Source organism: Camelina sativa, chromosome 10 (genome assembly GCF_030686135.1).
Source record: "Camelina sativa cultivar CO46 ecotype springtype chromosome 10, ASM3068613v1".
Lineage (NCBI taxonomy): Eukaryota > Viridiplantae > Streptophyta > Magnoliopsida > Brassicales > Brassicaceae > Camelina > Camelina sativa.
In genome coordinates, this window is record NC_141889.1 from 324,370 (window position 1) to 341,266 (window position 16,897).

The 16,897-nt window shown below is 37.4% G+C and overlaps 5 protein-coding genes across 8 annotated transcripts; 1 reads left to right on the top strand and 4 right to left on the bottom strand.

The window, feature by feature from the left end:
* The first annotated feature begins 241 nt into the window (after positions 1-241).
* On the top strand, positions 242-2,538 carry LOC104716173 (B-box zinc finger protein 19). 4 transcript variants are annotated; one of them, XM_010433543.3, is made up of 6 exons: positions 242-861; positions 1,211-1,330; positions 1,474-1,570; positions 1,704-1,819; positions 1,910-2,071; positions 2,169-2,538. In XM_010433543.3, exons 3-6 carry the CDS (start codon positions 1,480-1,482, stop codon positions 2,250-2,252), a joined length of 453 nt encoding a protein of 150 aa, XP_010431845.1. In that variant the 5' UTR covers positions 242-861; positions 1,211-1,330; positions 1,474-1,479; the 3' UTR covers positions 2,253-2,538. The 4 variants fall into 4 exon arrangements, with proteins under 4 accessions (XP_010431845.1, XP_010431844.1, XP_087324149.1 ...); XM_010433542.3 differs by lacking the exon at positions 1,211-1,330 and having other exon boundaries at positions 302-861; XM_087468024.1 differs by lacking the exon at positions 1,704-1,819 and having other exon boundaries at positions 569-861.
* Positions 2,539-2,820: 282 nt separating this feature from the next.
* On the bottom strand, positions 2,821-5,073 carry LOC104716174 (fructose-bisphosphate aldolase 2, chloroplastic). The gene is made up of 7 exons (XM_010433544.2): positions 4,809-5,073; positions 4,251-4,520; positions 4,045-4,154; positions 3,859-3,949; positions 3,637-3,775; positions 3,418-3,548; positions 2,821-3,262 (listed from the first exon to the last, which is right to left on the bottom strand). The coding sequence occupies exons 1-7, from the start codon at positions 4,983-4,985 to the stop codon at positions 2,984-2,986; spliced, it is 1,197 nt and encodes a 398-aa protein (XP_010431846.1). The 5' UTR covers positions 4,986-5,073; the 3' UTR covers positions 2,821-2,983.
* A 1,001-nt stretch (positions 5,074-6,074) lies between these two features.
* Positions 6,075-7,516, bottom strand: LOC104716175 (uncharacterized). Its single transcript, XM_010433545.2, has 2 exons — positions 7,368-7,516; positions 6,075-7,002 (listed from the first exon to the last, which is right to left on the bottom strand). Exon 2 carries the CDS (start codon positions 6,998-7,000, stop codon positions 6,167-6,169), a length of 834 nt encoding a protein of 277 aa, XP_010431847.1. The 5' UTR covers positions 7,001-7,002; positions 7,368-7,516; the 3' UTR covers positions 6,075-6,166.
* LOC104719912 (endoglucanase 22-like) lies at positions 7,158-10,072 on the bottom strand. Its single transcript, XM_087470224.1, has 6 exons — positions 9,351-10,072; positions 8,909-9,208; positions 8,641-8,802; positions 8,210-8,485; positions 7,743-8,108; positions 7,158-7,199 (listed from the first exon to the last, which is right to left on the bottom strand). Exons 1-6 carry the CDS (start codon positions 9,822-9,824, stop codon positions 7,158-7,160), a joined length of 1,620 nt encoding a protein of 539 aa, XP_087326350.1. The 5' UTR covers positions 9,825-10,072.
* Positions 10,073-10,472: 400 nt separating this feature from the next.
* LOC104716176 (endoglucanase 23) lies at positions 10,473-13,461 on the bottom strand. Its single transcript, XM_010433546.3, has 5 exons — positions 12,726-13,461; positions 11,847-12,146; positions 11,590-11,751; positions 11,057-11,332; positions 10,473-10,915 (listed from the first exon to the last, which is right to left on the bottom strand). Exons 1-5 carry the CDS (start codon positions 13,134-13,136, stop codon positions 10,583-10,585), a joined length of 1,482 nt encoding a protein of 493 aa, XP_010431848.2. The 5' UTR covers positions 13,137-13,461; the 3' UTR covers positions 10,473-10,582.
* Between the last annotated feature and the right edge of the window lie 3,436 nt (positions 13,462-16,897).

Genomic DNA, 16,897 nt, shown 5'->3' on the forward strand with positions numbered 1-16,897 from the left:
TATATATATATATAGTTTGAAGTAGAAAAAAATCATATAAGGTTGAAATTGAATGACAATAGAACTTATCAGAGAGAGTGAGTCACCAAAAACGAAGGAAACAAGAGGACGAGTCTGTTTCAGGGAAACACATCAATGAATGACCTTCCAGATGGCATTAGAGTCTTTCTTGTCTTTCACGATTTAGGGTCCCATTTTTAGTAAGAGATAATTTTCTTTTCAAGTCTTATAATGGAACTTTAATCAACAACAACAACAAAAAAACTCTTATTAAAACCTCAAAACCATATCCACTAAAGATATTGGTGTTCCCATACCCAGCTAATCATGCTACATTTATTGTTTAATCATTCGTAATTTTTTTTTTCCCTCTTAACGAATAAATAAAATACTAATGAAATTGGACAAATGACTCAAAGTAGTAATTAACAGTTTTTTTTTGCTGCCTGCCTAGTCACAGCGAGTGAGTACTCTCGGCGCGTGGATTTGGTCGTCTCTTCTGGTCTCTCTCTCCTCCCATCTTACAAAAGATTTTCTTAAAATTAGTTCCTTCTTCTTCTTCCTTGATATACACCAACGCGCAATCCTAACCCTTAACCTTATACTTCCTTCCTTAATTAATCTGAATTTGCTAACTTGTTCCGACTTCATCTCTTTCACTCGCAATCTGAGTTCTGGCTAAAGATTTTGACTTGGAGGAGGTGAGGAGATTCATTGTTCCGAGTAGAGTGAGAAAAAAAGAGACTTTTTTAAGATTGAAGAAGAAAGATGCGAATTTTGTGCGATGCCTGCGAGAACGCAGCCGCTATCGTCTTTTGCGCCGCCGATGAAGCTGCCCTTTGTCGCCCCTGCGATGAAAAAGTAATTTTTTTTTTTTTCTTAGCTTTCTCTGTATCTGTTGTTGTTGACTGTGCTCTGATTGATGGGTTCGTGAAAGATCGAGTCTTTGTTACTTGTCTCTGGGTTTCTCACTTGATTTTTGCCTCAGTTGATCTGACTTTGCTCGATAAGCCTAGAAATTGAACAACTTCGAGTTTAAGAAATAGTAGGCTTTTGAGATTTGGTTTATAGATTCTTAGGCTCTTTGAATTGGAGTGAAGCTGATTCAAAAAGTTGAAACCTGGTGGATTAACATGTTCAATTGATGATGAAATACAAGTATTCTTGTTGCTGCAGTTTCAATGATTCTATTATGTGATGTACATTGCAGGGAACGTACGTTTTGTCTCCAGAGTTTGCATTTTGTATAACTTCTGGAGAATGAAAATTATCCATTTTTCCGCTCTTTGCCATTAATCAACCCCTTACTTCAGTTAGATGACTCTTAAGGGTAACACTTTGCAGTCTTTCTCGAGTCATTGGTTCATCCGTTTCTATCGTAATAGCTCTGACTAGTTTTCAGATATACCATATATCGAAAATAGATTGACTTGATGTATGATTCAAAAAATCTCTCATTATTTTTTACTTCAGGTTCATATGTGCAACAAGCTAGCTAGTCGGCATGTACGTGTTGGTTTAGCCGAACCAAGCAATGCACCGTGCTGTGATATATGCGAAAATGCACCTGGTATGATCTGTTTACAGTGATTTTCCCAATGCTCATGGTTCATTGTTTTCTCATACACAAAACATAAATAAATAAAAAACCTAAAGAACAGAAATCTAATTCGTCGTTTCTCATCTCGGCCTTGTGAGAACAGCCTTCTTTTACTGTGAGATAGACGGTAGTTCCCTTTGCCTGCAATGTGACATGGTAGTACATGTTGGTGGCAAGAGAACTCACGGTCGGTTTCTTTTGCTGAGACAGAGAATTGAGGTTTGAAATAACTAAGTTGATCGGACACACAATCATTCTGAGTCCATGTTCTTGATCTAATTGTCATCTTGTGTTTACCGTTTCTTGTAGTTTCCAGGTGATAAGCCTAAACCAAGCACTACTAGGGACAGTTTGCAGAACCAAAGAGTCTCTACACATGCAAATGGTGAAGCTAATGGCAAGATGGATGACGAAATGATCGATTTAAATGCTAATCCGCAAAGAGTACATGAGCCAGCATCAAACAACAATGTATTTGAATCTCTCTCTATCTTAATATATAGATATCTCTATAACATTCTCAATCCTTGTACTGTGTTCTCAATTTGTTTTGTTTCTCAACGAGCAGGGCATTGATGGAAATAACTCAAACAATCACGAGCCTGCAGGCATTGTACCCGTTGGACCCTTTAAACGAGAGTCTGAGAAGTGATAAAGGTGAATGAGAGAGAGAGAGACTTTACTCTCTGATACCAATATAATCAGTTTAAGAAGAAGATTGTAAAAAGTTTCAAGAACTGGAGATCGTTTGCTCTACGCCAGCTTTGTTGTTGGAGAGGGGAAGGTTTATGTTGTTTGTGCATTATCTTAGTTTAACGGAATTAGCTTAAGGGCTCACAGTCACAGGGATATAAGCTAATATCTGAAATTCTGAATATTTTTATTTTCTTTTCTGGGGTTTTTTTTTATAATGATAAGATATTAAAATCCTATGGAAAGAATTCTTCATATCCCTAATAAGGAAAAATTAAAGATGAACGAAAAATTAGGCGAATAAAAAAGATCAAGCCCATTGACTATGCAAAGGCCCATGAGGCTCAATAAGTTGAATCATACACACGTGTACGCGGCCGTGTCCTATTGGCTATTTACTTTCATTTTTCCTTTTCCCTTTATAACCAGAAAATGCCAAATACGAAGTTCAGACTAATCTTTTAGAATACGTGAAAGTGAAACGTTGCCACGTCGGATTCGTCTCTAAGCAGAGAAACAGTTTGATAGATAGATAACTTCAATATATTAGAACTTATTAAAAGGATCGGAGTAGCTAATGCAAATTAAGCAGAACAAATAATGATTTGACATGATAATAACAACCAAACTCAAAAACAAATGTGATTAAACATCTGCTTCATCTCTTTCTTTTTTCACAGCATCATCTCTTCAGTAGGTGTAGCCTTTGACGAACATACCCTCCTTAGCCTCTTCGGACTCGCCTTCTCCGGTGTATTTTCCGAGCTGAGCCAACGAATTCGCCTTGGCACGGGCCAAGAGAGTGGTCTGAGCTGCGTTCACGTTCTCGGGTCTGCCTCCCCATGTTTTCAGGCAAGTGTTCTGCAACGCACGTGCGTAGGAGAAGGACACGTGCCATGGGTTTGGTGCCTGGTTCATCGCGTTCAGGTTGAGTGTTGCCTCCACCTCCGACTGTCCTCCGGACAAGAACTGCAAAAACAAGAAACAATATTCTTTACTTCTGATTCAAGCCACCAGTGTTAGGTTTTGCCTCATTTTACACTTTTCTGTTGTGTTGAACCAAGCAATGTATTTGCGGATTTATAACTGTGAATTATCTTTGAGAGAATTAGTAGAGAACTTGCCATGATTCCGGGGACTGCGGGAGGGACTCTGTTGCGGAGGAGCTTAAGGGTGTACGAGGAAACTTGTTCAGGAGTAGCTCTGTCTTTACACTCAGCTCCGGGAGTAACCATGCTCGGTTTCAGGAGGATACCTGTGTAGAAAGATGGTGAATTTTTCCTTAGTAATTTTCAGACATTTACAAGCTGTATTAAGAGACGTACTCTATAACGAATATGTACCTTCAAACATGACATTGTTCTGAGCAAGGTAGAAGAAAACCTCAGACCAAACCTTCTCAGCCACGTCGTATGTCCTGTCAATGTCGTGTTCTCCATCCAACAAGATCTCTGGCTCCACAATCGGAACCAAGCCGCTGTCCTAAAAAACACGCAATTTTTGTGTGAGTAGCTTGATAGATTCCGATTTGAGCTGCTTCTTGGGGGACAAGTTATGAGTTTTACCTGTGAAATAGCAGCGTATCTAGCAAGACCCCAAGCAGCTTCTTTGACGGCCAGAGCAGATGGACCGTTGGGAATGCTCACGACAGTACGCCTAATCAATCATCAGAGACGAAACAATCCCTTTAAAACTGACATTTGTTCGTGTAGGAAATGAAATCAGAACTCAGAAGTGAAAGTACTTAATACCATTTGGCAAAACGAGCACCCTGTTGGTAGTAAGCAGCAGTTCGAGAGGCTAGACCGTCTAGTCCTTGGCACCATGACTCATTGTTGGATCCAACAAGTGGCACCAAACCCTAATTAATATTCCATACACACAACTCATTTAAGATTATTCTCGAATTAGGCAACATGCATGTTGGTATAACTCAACAGAGTATGCTTTAAGTTACCTTGTCAACTTTGATACCAGGGACGATGTTCTGCTCGACGAGGACGTCGACCATTTTCTTGCCTTCGGTGGTAGACTGATACAGAGTCTCCTCAAATAGGATCGCGCCGGAGATGTACTGTCCGAGTCCCGGTGCAGAGACGAGCAAAGTCCGGAAAGCTTGACGGTTTGCTTCAGTGTTCTCTAGCCCTATCGAATCCAAACGCTTCCCGCAAGTCGCGTTGGATTCGTCCATCGCCAAGATTCCGCGTCCAGGAGACGCAATTGTTTTCTACTCCAACCCAAAAATTATAAGAATCAAATCAAAACCAAACTAGAAACATTCTGAATCATGCATAGTATAATTAACCTAGATCTAAACCAAAAAATTTAACGGTAATTAATTAAGAGAAACACGAAAGAAGCAAACAAAAATCGGTTTGAATTGGTTCTGAAAAGGAAAAGAAAAAGTGGAAAACAGAACCAACAGAACTTTTAAGACAATTCCAATTCAAATGACCTTTTACGAATCATGCAGATAAAACACGTGGCAAAGAAGAGGATGTGTGTGGGAACTAACCGCTGTCTTAACAAGCTCATCGGCGTAGGAGGAAGCAGCACGGACGGTGAGGGAGGTGGCACGGTTGCGGAGGACAACAGAGGCGGAAGAAGGCTGACGGAAGAGAACGCTTTGTCCCTTGACCCATTCCGATTTGTCCAACACCGGAGACGCCTTGAGGAGTGAGGTTGATGCCATTGTGGGTTTGGTTATCTCTTTTCTCTGCCTTTGGTTTTTTTCTTTGAGAGACTCACAGTGAAAGAAAGCTTATGACACCACCTTATCTCTCTCACCACCTCACTCCCCTCCCCTCTTTTGGATTTTATATTTCTCTTCAGATCAGTTATTTGAGGTTCTTGTGACCTTGCCAATCATATCCCGCCACCTGGACCGTAATCTTGTATTACTCACAGTTCAAGAAAAATACACTTATTAATTTCTTTTTTTCTTTTTCATCCTTTTTTTTTCTCCGAATATGGAATCGATACTCCCCTGGTCGTTACATATTCGCTTGATTTTTGTTTGCCTTTGTACGGGAAAAAATCGTAACTAAACAAATCGTAAAGATTCGTTATGCTACTATAGGAGCATGTACACAACAAACTGTATGAAAACCTCAGGAATTAATATGTAACACACCGTGGACCATAATATTAATTAGTTTATCAACTTTTTTTTTTTTTTTTCTCTCTTCAATTGTCTTATCAAAACATATATGTATTACTTTACATGTTGTCATGGTGATGAGCTCGAGGACAGATAACATAGGACAAACGCATCGTTTTCAGTTTAAAAAATTAGTGGCAAAACAGCTTATAAAGATACAAAGATAGTGTTTTGATAAGATAATGAAAAATTATGAGGTTCGTATCCGTTCTAATATTTTTAAGAGCTGACGAGATGATTGATCACTGATCAGTTTAGTGGAAGTCTAAATCTGACGGCAGAGAGTTCACCACGTCAATCTACACACCGTATCATCAAACATATAGTTTGAAAGACGCAAGTAAAGAAAACAAGAAAACCTATTAAAATTTTCCCTTTTAGAATTTAGAACCAAAGATGCGTTCAGGAAGTTACATCCAGAGAAAATGACTTTGTGAGGGCGTGATCCCGTGAGTTTTCTTAAGGCTGAGGTTAAGCATGGAGATTTTAAGAGATTGCGAAGTCTACACCAACGGTCGAGATAAGACTGCAATCTCATCTCCACCATTGCACAACAGGTGGCCAAGTGGGTCGTGTATACACCAAATTGACCCTTAAAAACCTTCGGTCTAGTCTAGCAGGTTTAGAAATCTTAAAACCGGTTTGTGCCGGTTAAGGATAGTAAAGCAAAAGAGTGATGTCATATAAAACACATACTTCTTAAACTTCATCTTTCACTTAAAAGTTTCTGCAATAGACAGATCCGAGATCCCAGCTATCAGGTCATCGATACTGCTCTTCTCCGCAACATCATTCAGCAGTGGCTGTGGAAGGGTTTGGACCGTGGAAGACTCATCGAGGGCCTTCTTCAGCTGCAGCACCAATCCATCTTCCTCATCATCGTCCCCCACAATCTCCAGATCCCACACCTTGAAAATCTCTTGCTGAGTTACTTTGACCGGATCCTCTGTAACGTTAGAATCGTCAACGTTTTCTTGAATGTATGTGCTCATGAAATCATCCTTGAAGACTTGAGACGATACTGACTCTGGTTCTTTTTCTTCTTCTGCCTCTCCATTGCTCACTGACCCATCTTCTTCTATACTTTCAACACCTCCAAGATCATTAGTAGGATCGTCAACTGGTTCAGGGGTTCCATTCTCAGCTATGGGCTCTGAAAAGTAATGATCTTGTAAAGAATTCTTTGACGGGTCTGACTCAAAGGTTATCAAAGAGACAATCTCACTGACTTCTTCATTCGATGAATTATATTTAGAGTTGGCTGAATCAGCTTCGGGTTGGAATGACCGTAGTAGTTCAAGTGGCTCGGATTCAGTCATATCCTCGTCTGGAGGCAGGGCACTACTAGTTGATGAAGGAACAAACATCTCCGGATGGATATCGATGATTTCAGTTAAAGCATCTCTAAAAGTTGCCCAATGATTGTGGTCTGAATCATCTGGAAAGCTGATGATGCAGGAATCAGCCCAAGCTAAAGACTCTGGAGAAAGATCTTCCTCGTTTCTAACAGAAAGAGAAACCCCTGAAACGTCTTCCCCTTCAGCCATGGCTACAACAAAAAGCATATCCAGATCTTTCATCAGATGATAGAGGATGGATCAAGATTCCCAAATTGAAACTAAGTGAATGAGAGCGGAAGACACTAATTTCAATAACTAATTTATAACAAAACTACGATTGCATCGATGAAGTAATAAGGATCAATTACGCGTCTTCTTCGCCACCAAAAGTGAAAATGCCTAATAACTACAACCAGAACTCACACAGGAATCAAAAGATCACAGAAACACACAAAAGGTAACGGATCGAATCAAATAAGTAAACAGTTTCGTTTGAGTACACCTAATTCCACGATTAAGTCCATTGATTAGTGGGAAATTCAATTCACGGAAGTAGTTAAGGAGAATGACTAACCTTTATCGATACATGAATCCCAGAAAACCCTAATTTCGGAAGAAGAAAACTTATTTTAAATCACCGTAGACCTTCCGACTGAAGAAGAAGAAGAAGCGACGTTAAGTTTGTTGGATAGACTCGTGACGGGTACGACGTCGTCGTTTGAGAGTCAAGTCGGGTAACTTGTTCCTTTTTTCTTTTTTTTTTTTTTTTTTTTATAATTTTTTAGCCCAAAAATATCTTGAGATTTACAGAAAAGTCACATACTTTGTAATAGTACGATGTGATCCTAAATTGTAAATAGTAAAACACACTTTTGAAAAACTATACCATTGCCATCTTAAAATGTGACTTTTTAATTCAGTTCGTAGTTGAACTTTTTGATTTAGTTACAAATCTTTTGAAAAATCTTAAAAAGCGAGAGTCGTCTAACATTGGGTTGGCCTTAAAATAAGCCAAGACACCAACGATAGGTGCATTGATGTAAGTCGTCGGCTCCGTCTCACTTGCATTTGTCCGACCTCCTATGAATTTGTCATCTATGTCAGGTCCCCCGATCACCGCACCTACTAAAATGTTGGGGTCTGGATTTGGTGATGTGAAAACATTAATCCATCCTTCTGAGCATTTGATGGCCGTGGGATGAGTCTTTTTAGACGGTGAGGATGCACCGCGGTGATGGATTTGTTGCGGATACCGACTACCGTACCCGATCATGTATGACATTTTCATCGGATTATCTCCCAAAATGTAATCCACCTACCAAATATATTAAATCATTGTTAATTTACCATAAAACCGATATCTAGTTAGTTAAATATAGACCACTTTATCAAGACAAACTATATGTACTAACGTACTTGTCGTTTGGCCAAGCGATGGAGGGAATCAGGTTGGATACTGAGACTACCACACTGGAGTTGTTGAGAGGATTTAGAGAGGTAATTGGCGTAGGTGAGAAGGAGAAAAGTCAATGCGACGGTGTTTTGGAGCTGGCTGCTTCCTGGTTTGTAAAGAAGGCCACCGGGAGAGTACCTCATATGTGAACCCGGAGTTTCCAGAAAATATGAACACATCAATTTTTCCGCTGTATCCTTATAAGGTGCAATCGCAGCTACATTCTTCTCAAATACTTCCTATATCCATAACAAATATACCTCAAACGGTTTAGAATAAAAATGTATACCAGAATTAATATATTCATAATTATATTTATAGCATAGTAGTTATAATATGAATTACGATCATCTCGTCATTTTAAAATCATAAAGAATTATCAATTGGATTCAACCTTTGCAACGAGAACATTGATGCCCCCAACTTTGTTATCCCATCCAAACTCGAAGTAATTAAAATCTTCCCCGAAAGATAGACGATTGTCCACTAAGTATTTTAAGTAAGAATCTTGACCGGTCGCTCTTCTCAGCCATGCAGCTCCCCATAATAACTCATCCTATATGAAAATAACATGATCACTTAAAAGTTAAAAACAATCTAGACCGATTTAATTTTTGACATTAAGATATTAGCTCGAGAATGATATGATAGCTAGAGATTACCTCATATCCGTTTACACTGCAGTAAAATGGGCAAACGGCAAGTTTAGTCGCAGGATTACTGGTATAAGAACCTCGATGTGAATCTGCGTACTCAAAAGTTTTTATAGCGTTATCGAGCAACAATTGAGAATATATAGGATCAAATCGTCTGAATGCGATTGAGGCGGCTGCTAACGCAGCTGCGACTTCTCCCGCTAAATCAGAGGCTGGGTTCGGTGCTTCCACAGCGTAAGCAGTACGTGGTGTGTCCATATCCTCTGGTCTCTCCCAACACTGATGATCCGGTGTTGCTTCACCTACCTAAAACATCGTTACAAACACCATAAATCGAATTCTCAATATATATCCAACAGTTAAGCAGTTATGAATATTATAAACAAATACAATCGTTATTAAATGATATATGTAAAATAAAAACAATATTAGGTTAGAGTGACCGTACTTGGACGAAGATGCGATTAGGGAGTTGCGAAACGGTCTTAAGGAGATAATCGGTTCCCCAGCGGAGAGCAACGTGGTTGTCACGGAGATCAGCCGGAGACATGTAACTTCCGAAGTCGTTAGCGCTCCACGCAAGCATCGTAATCGAAAAAGCCATCGGAAAGTGGAACTTAATGTTGTCTCCAGCGTCGTAGTAACCACCAACGAGGTCGGCATTGAGGTTTTCGCCGTCCTTGAGTGCGGAGTGACGGCGCCACGTCATCCTTTGATTGCTTGGAAGATAACCAGAGCGTTGACCTTCGAAGAAGAGGATGGACTTCGTGAGAGCATCGGAGTAGTCGTGAGAGATCGTCGTTGGTACAAGGACGAGGAGGAGAACTATGGCAGACCAAATCGATGGCTTCATTTTTGTGTTTTTTCTTTTAGGGTTTATGAGACATAACTGAATAAGACGATGCATATATTCGGTTTTCATTCGATCTTTTTTCTCTATGGAAACTTTCTAAGTCCTCAACAATGACTTGTCATAAACCAGAACTTTGTGCTTTTATTAATTTCCCCTTTTTAGTAGTTTAATTTAATGCGATATATGGGCGAGGTTTTTTCCCCAATTTTAATCTCCAAGTAGCTTGCATAACATGTGATGAGTTTAGGTCATCTGCTCTGCTCTTTGAAATTCTCTCAGAAGGTCTTGGTTTGAGCTCTCTGATGCTTCAGACAATGGGGTTGCATGAGAGGATCTATTTTTTTTTTTAATTAAAAAGAGTTTCCAAAATGTATTAGATACTCTTTATTTTAGGGATTAATAAGAAACAGAGCTCTAAAGCAGAGTCTATTTTATGTATAAAGAGGATCTGAATCATTACCACATCATGATTCACTACAAGTTTTTTTTTTTTTTTTTTTGCAGCAATCTAGAGAGAAGAGATCTGGTTTATACTTTATACTATGAAAACAAGGTTCAACGCTCTTTCAACTTTACCCATCATGTCCATAGGAATTTTTTTGGTCCACTAGTTTTAGACATTCATATTTTCACATAAATTAATATTTTCACATATTTTCACATTTAAATTAATATTTTTAACGTTTTCAAACAAAACATTATTTTTAAAATAAACCATTTTGTTTTTTTTTTGAACTACGATTATATATATTTTTAGTTCAATCAATATATATGTACATTTTTTTATTTGTCATATATGTTTTACAAAGTTGGAAAGGAAACTAAAATCAAGAGAACTTGGGGTTGCTTTTAAAGTACGCCAAGATACCAACAAAAGGTGCATTGATGTAAGTTGTGGGCTCGGTCTCGCTAGCATTTGTCCGACCTCCAATAAATTTATCATCGACGTCAGGGCCGCCAATCACCGCACCTATAAGAATGTTGGGGTTTGGATTGGGTGATGAGAAAATTGTCCATCCTTGTAAGCACCCGAAGGCAGTCGGATGAATGGCAACAGACGGTATAGACGAACCACGGTGGTGGATCAGTCGTGGGTACCGCTCACCGTACCCAATCATGTATGACAACTTCATTGGATTATCTCCCAAAACATAGTCTACCTTTAATTTTAAGAATATACACAAAATAATAACTATTTATCATCAGATGCTTTGATCGGTAATATATATGAAAATAATGATCTTACAATTTTTTTAATGACTCATATTATTGGCCAGCTAATAATTAATTAATTAATATACCTGTCTTTTGACAATGCGGCGAAGAGAGTCTGGTTGAAACTTGAGGTTACCACAACTGAGTTGTTGAGAGGATTTAGAGAGGTAATCTGCGTAGGTAAGGAGGAGGAAAGACAAAGCAGCTGTGTTCTGGAGCTGGCTGCTTCCATGTTTATAAATGAGATCACCGGGAGTGTAACTCATGTGTGGACCGGTCGTTTCTAGGAAAAATGCACACATCATTTTCTCTGCGGTATCTTTATATGGTGCTAAAACGGTCATATTCTTCTGAAATACTTCCTGTTGACCAAATTGATTTAACGCGTATACATCAGTTAGTTTTTTAACTACTTCTAATTTTTGGAAGAAAAAAAAAGAGAGTAGAAGATAACCATGAGAATTAACAGATGTCTTGAAAAAATAGACACTTTGTAAGCAAAATAGTATGTTGTGTATATGGTCTACGTATCATAACAATTTACGACTATGAGTATTATAGTATTTTATAGTTTCACTCGAAGATCGTATAGAGAATATATTGGAGATTCGGGGAAAACCTTGGCAATGAGAACATTAACACCCCCAACTTTGTTGTCCCAGCCAAACTCCAAGTAATTGTTATTTGCACCGAAAGCTTGACGATTATTCAATAAGTATGTGAGATAATAGTCTAAGCCCGTTGCTCTTCTCAGCCACGCAGCTCCCCATAGCAACTCATCCTGTTGGAAACAACATGATGAGTTGTATAACATTAAAACCGACTAATAAAATTTTGATTGTACAATATGTGGAGAAAATGAAGATATATATATACCTTATATCCATTAACACTACAGTAAAACGGGCAAACGGCTTTATTCACCCCTGGATTATCGGTATAAGAACCTCGACGTGAATCTGCATACTTAAACGTTTGTATGGCTTTATCGAGTAATATTTTGGAATATCTTGGATTTGACTGTTTGAATGCAATTGAAGCGGCTGCTAAAGCAGCTGTGATTTCGCCCGCTAAATCGGAAGCTGGAAATGATGCATCTAAGGCGAAAGCGGTTCGTGGCGTGTCCATATCTTCCGGTCTTTCCCAACAATCATGATCCGGTTGTGCTTCACCTACCTATACCATATTAATATTCTTTATGTTGTTAGTATGTACGCATTAAAATTAGAATTTATAATCTTTTTCCATTTAAATCCGTGATATCTCGTAAAAAGGAAATCTAGTTACATAAGAAGAAGCTAATCAACAAAAAATGATTACTTCTTCTTAGAGAAGATATACAAATTTGATTCTGTCTCTATCAACATACTGTATGTACACCTTGGAGTTTTATAACTTCCTTCCGACTGTAAAATAACCGTAATGTAGATTTTTGATAAAATCATAGGTAATTTTAGTTATACACTAGTATACCCAACCACGCAGATAAAAAGAAAAAGTATACCTCAATATCATGTCTAGTTCTCATGATATAAATATCATTAAAAGTATACAATATATATAATACCTAAGTCTCAAGTTTTAAATAAGTGTGGGTACGTAAAATGACAAAAATTGGTGAAAATCAAATTCTTGATAACGGTATGCATTGGTGGATACATATATTTTACTATACTTGTTACGTCCATAGATAGTAAAAATCAAATTCATGATAACAATAAATAAAACGACGACGTGTTAGGGGTTTATACGTACTTGGACGAAAATGCGATTAGGGAGTTGTGAAACGGTCTTAAGGAGGTAATCGGTGGCCCACTTGAGGGAAACGAGATTATGTCCACGATCATTCGGAGACATGTAACTACCGAAGTCAATAGCACTCCAAGCAAGCATCGTGGCCGTAAAAGCCATCGGAAAATGAAACTTAACGTTGTCTCCGGCGTCGTAGTAACCACCAACGAGGTCGGTATTTAGGCTTCTGCCGTCGTTGAGTCCGGAGTTACCTCGCCATGCCATCCTTTGTTGCTTTGGAAGACGACCAGAGCGTTGACCTTCAAAGAAGAGGATTGACTTTCTAAGAGCGTCGGAGTAGTCGTGAGGGATCGCCGTTGGTAGAATGAGAAGGACAAGTATGAAAACGGTTACAAAGTAAACCGATAGTTTCATTTTCTAAAATTTAATTAGGATTTGGTGAGATTTTGTTGTTTTGGTATTTAGTTTTGGGGACTTTAGGGTTCATATTTATAGACACATAATGGTGGCTACTGCCTACTGATTCTGGTTTTGCGTATACGTATTTTGGGTAATTTGGTCATTAATCATACGACGTATTGGTTTGTTAAAGGATCCATGCATGTACTGTCAAAGAGATTATTCACGATACTCTCATATTTTTTTTTTTTTTTCACCACGAATTCCCTAGTGAATTTTCAAGAAACTATGTATTAAATTTAGAGCAATATCTTTGCAATTATTATTTTTGACAGATCATATATTTTAAAATATATTTTCTTTATACCTCAATACATTTAAGATAAATGTATTCTAGTTTATAGTAATTTCTTTAAAAAAAAAGATTTGATAGATTTGAATCATTTGATCACCTGTTTTTTTATAGTGCCATGTGTGGTAAAATATTCCACATTTATTTTTCTTTGGTTCCTACTGATAACCATTAGAAAAACCAGAGAAAAAAGAATAAAAAGAAAAATGCGAAATGAAATAAATAGTTTTTGAAAAAATGAAAAGAAAATCTGCAGAGAATGAACAAAATACTAAATTTTAACCAAACAATAAAAATATTTTAAAAATATATTAAATATTTAATAAATTAAATTTCAATGATAATACTAATAATAATTTTAATGTATATATAATAAATTTTACATTTGATTTTAAAAGATTTTTTTTTAAATTAAATTTTAGATATATCATATTAAATATTAATAATTAATATTAACATACAATAAATTTTTTAAAGTAATTTAAAATTGTTTTACTATTCATACAGTTTTCAAATAGAGCTTTAAGATTAGTTTAACATAAAATTTTTATCAAACAATTTTCCTCTGTCAATACATTGTGAAAATATTGGAGTTTTTATATTAAAAAATTTAAATTTAATTAATAAACATATTTTATTTATTTTTAAATAAAAAACGAATTTTAATATTTGTTCTTTTATTTTGTTCCATTTGTTCCTCATCAATTATGGGGATGAACATTTTTGTTCTATTGTTCTTATTTTTTGAAGAATGTAGGGAAAAAAATATTACTTTCAAATGGTAAAAAAAATGTGGAATAGAGAGGAATGTGATATTTCTCTTCATTCTTTTCCTAACTTTTGGGTTATATGTTTACATATGTAGAAGAATTATCTGTATACTGAAAATAGGTGCAATGAGAAACAAATATATTCAAATTAGATGGCTCATCAGTTTGACATAAAGAAAAAATAATAATAAGAAATTTTTCATTTCCATGCATAAGAGGATATGGGAGGGTGCAAAGAATAGGGGAATGAGATCTGAATGTTTTTGCTCTTTATTACGAATTTTGTTAAAGTTATTTTCAGAAAGTAATCAGCAAATCTATTTTAAACATTAAATCTATTATTCTCCCAGGCTCGAGTATCGAAACGTCTACTTTGAACCCTCCCTCCGGCGCCGGCAAGGCCCCTGATTGCCGGCGTCGGGAACTTAAATCCTCCGCTTGTTTTCTTCTTCTATTGTGCTCTCTTTTACTTTCGCCTTGGCCGTCTACTCAATCATCTCAAACATATCTCTTGGTCCCCTTATTCGACGGTGGAATCCCTCAAATGAGTTTTGAGAAGCTCATCGGATCTAGCCATCAACTAATCTCATCCCCGGATATGTTCCCCCTGTCCAACCTGAACCCAAAGGAGCTTTCTTCTACCAGCAGGATTTCTTCTGACGGAACTGGGAGTGACTCTTGTAGCACACCCAAATCTCTTGAATCTGGCAAGCTCTCGACCACATCTAAAGCGTTCTACCTTCGTACCTCGACGTTGGCGCTGCGAACCATCTCAACTATCCCCCAAGTGAAACCCTCCAGAACTTTCATCAGTTTTTCGAGGTGGACCCAACTGGGGAAAGTCCCGCGTACGATTTCTCCGACAAAGGCCTGTAGATTCCGACGAACTGATGCGACGGTGAAAGAAAAGAGGAGTCTTGGCGGCGCTAACCTAATTGCCTTGGGTGTCCCTCGTTTGGACCCTGTTTTTTGCCAAGTGGGCCTAGGCCTATTAACCTCTTCCTGTTGGACCAACCCATTAAGGTGCTACACAATTCATATGTTCATAAAATCCAGGTCCGTTATAAATTTCTCCTTGCCTCAATTTAGCGTAATTTTGTTTTTTTCTGGAATCAGTTGATAGAAGACGTCGACTGTTTTCTCGTCAAACATTGTTGCTTTGTTGGTCAATACTGCTTATTAGAACCTGGTCTCTAGTTTCACCTAATGATACCATCACATTCATGAACCTTACTTGTAAAACCCCCAATCCCACTTATTCCCTTTTGAACCTAGGGTTTGTTCTCCGATGTCTTGCTAATTTCGACTACAAATTTTGTGTGAAATTCCTTAACCTCCATGGCCACTGGCTTCATGTGAGGGAGGACCCACCTGCTATGTTACAATGTTACATCTATCTATATCACTACACCCTTGTTGAGAACTCCATTACCATTTGTACCAAACCGCCAAAAGGATGTAAGCTCGGGTTGTTTCCTCCCTACCAAGGTGAAACTGAATACAAGCTTTGTGTGAAACTCCTTAACCTCCATGGCTATTGGCTTCATGAGAGGGAGGACTCACCTGCTATGTTACGGTTTTGCACCTTTTACTTTCGTTTCCCGAAGTTAGCTTCATCTAATGTCAAGAGTTATGAGCCCACAAGTTTGAAGATCCTTGGTTTCTTGGTTATGATCCTTATCATATTGGCTAGCACCCTAATCCTTTTCTCCATCATGGAGCACCCTTCTAAAAGCTTGGTCGCATATTTTGCGCATGGCGATTATGATCACAAGCTGATCAAGGAAGTCGCGAAGTTATTCTTCATGGTCGACTCCACAATGGTTTCAAAAGATTTTTCAAACTGTACTCCTTTCGAAAACTCATGTTACCATTATCTCTATCCCTCTTGTTATGTTTTAACCTTTGATTGTATGAACTTCCATCTCTTGAGGTTTTAAGTAATGAAAGTTCTTGTTTGCACAAAAAAAAAACATTAAAGTAAAAGATTTCTTTCATTTCTTGTTTCGCCAAATAAAATTCAGGTTTGTACTGAAAAAAAATTAAAAATATGAATGGACTATATATGTAATATGATTAACAAAGTGAATTTTATGAGAATATAGTACCAATTTTTTTGACTTTTTAAAAATCGTGTTAATAACTTTATCTATTATCTTTTCGATTCTAATCTATTAAAACGTGATAGAAAAATCTATGTTAAGCAAAAGAAATGTGCTTGTTAGAGAGATGTGTGTGTGTGTGTTTTTTTTTTTTTTTGGGAATGAGACAACAATGTGTTTTGTCTACAGACAGAAATATTTTGTTGATAATTTTTCCTTCTCTTCAGTTCCAGTAAGTTATACTTTTCGTCCTGAATCTTGAACCGAGCAATTGTGTGCAACGACTCGAAATCCTATGAGAGATTTCATATGTTTAATTAAACCGGACAATTTATTTTGCTCTTGAGTCTTGAGTCTTGACAACATAGTGACGTTTGTTTAGTGGAATAACTTTTAGGTCAGATTTCAAAACGCGAGTACATACATAAGTAAATAGAACGAGTTAAGTAAGTAAAAGCTCTGTTTGTTCTAAAGACTACTTCGTGTACCGTATCTTATCTTGTTTGTTAAATCTGCTCCATATCGTATTCTTTTATTTCTCTACACAATGAT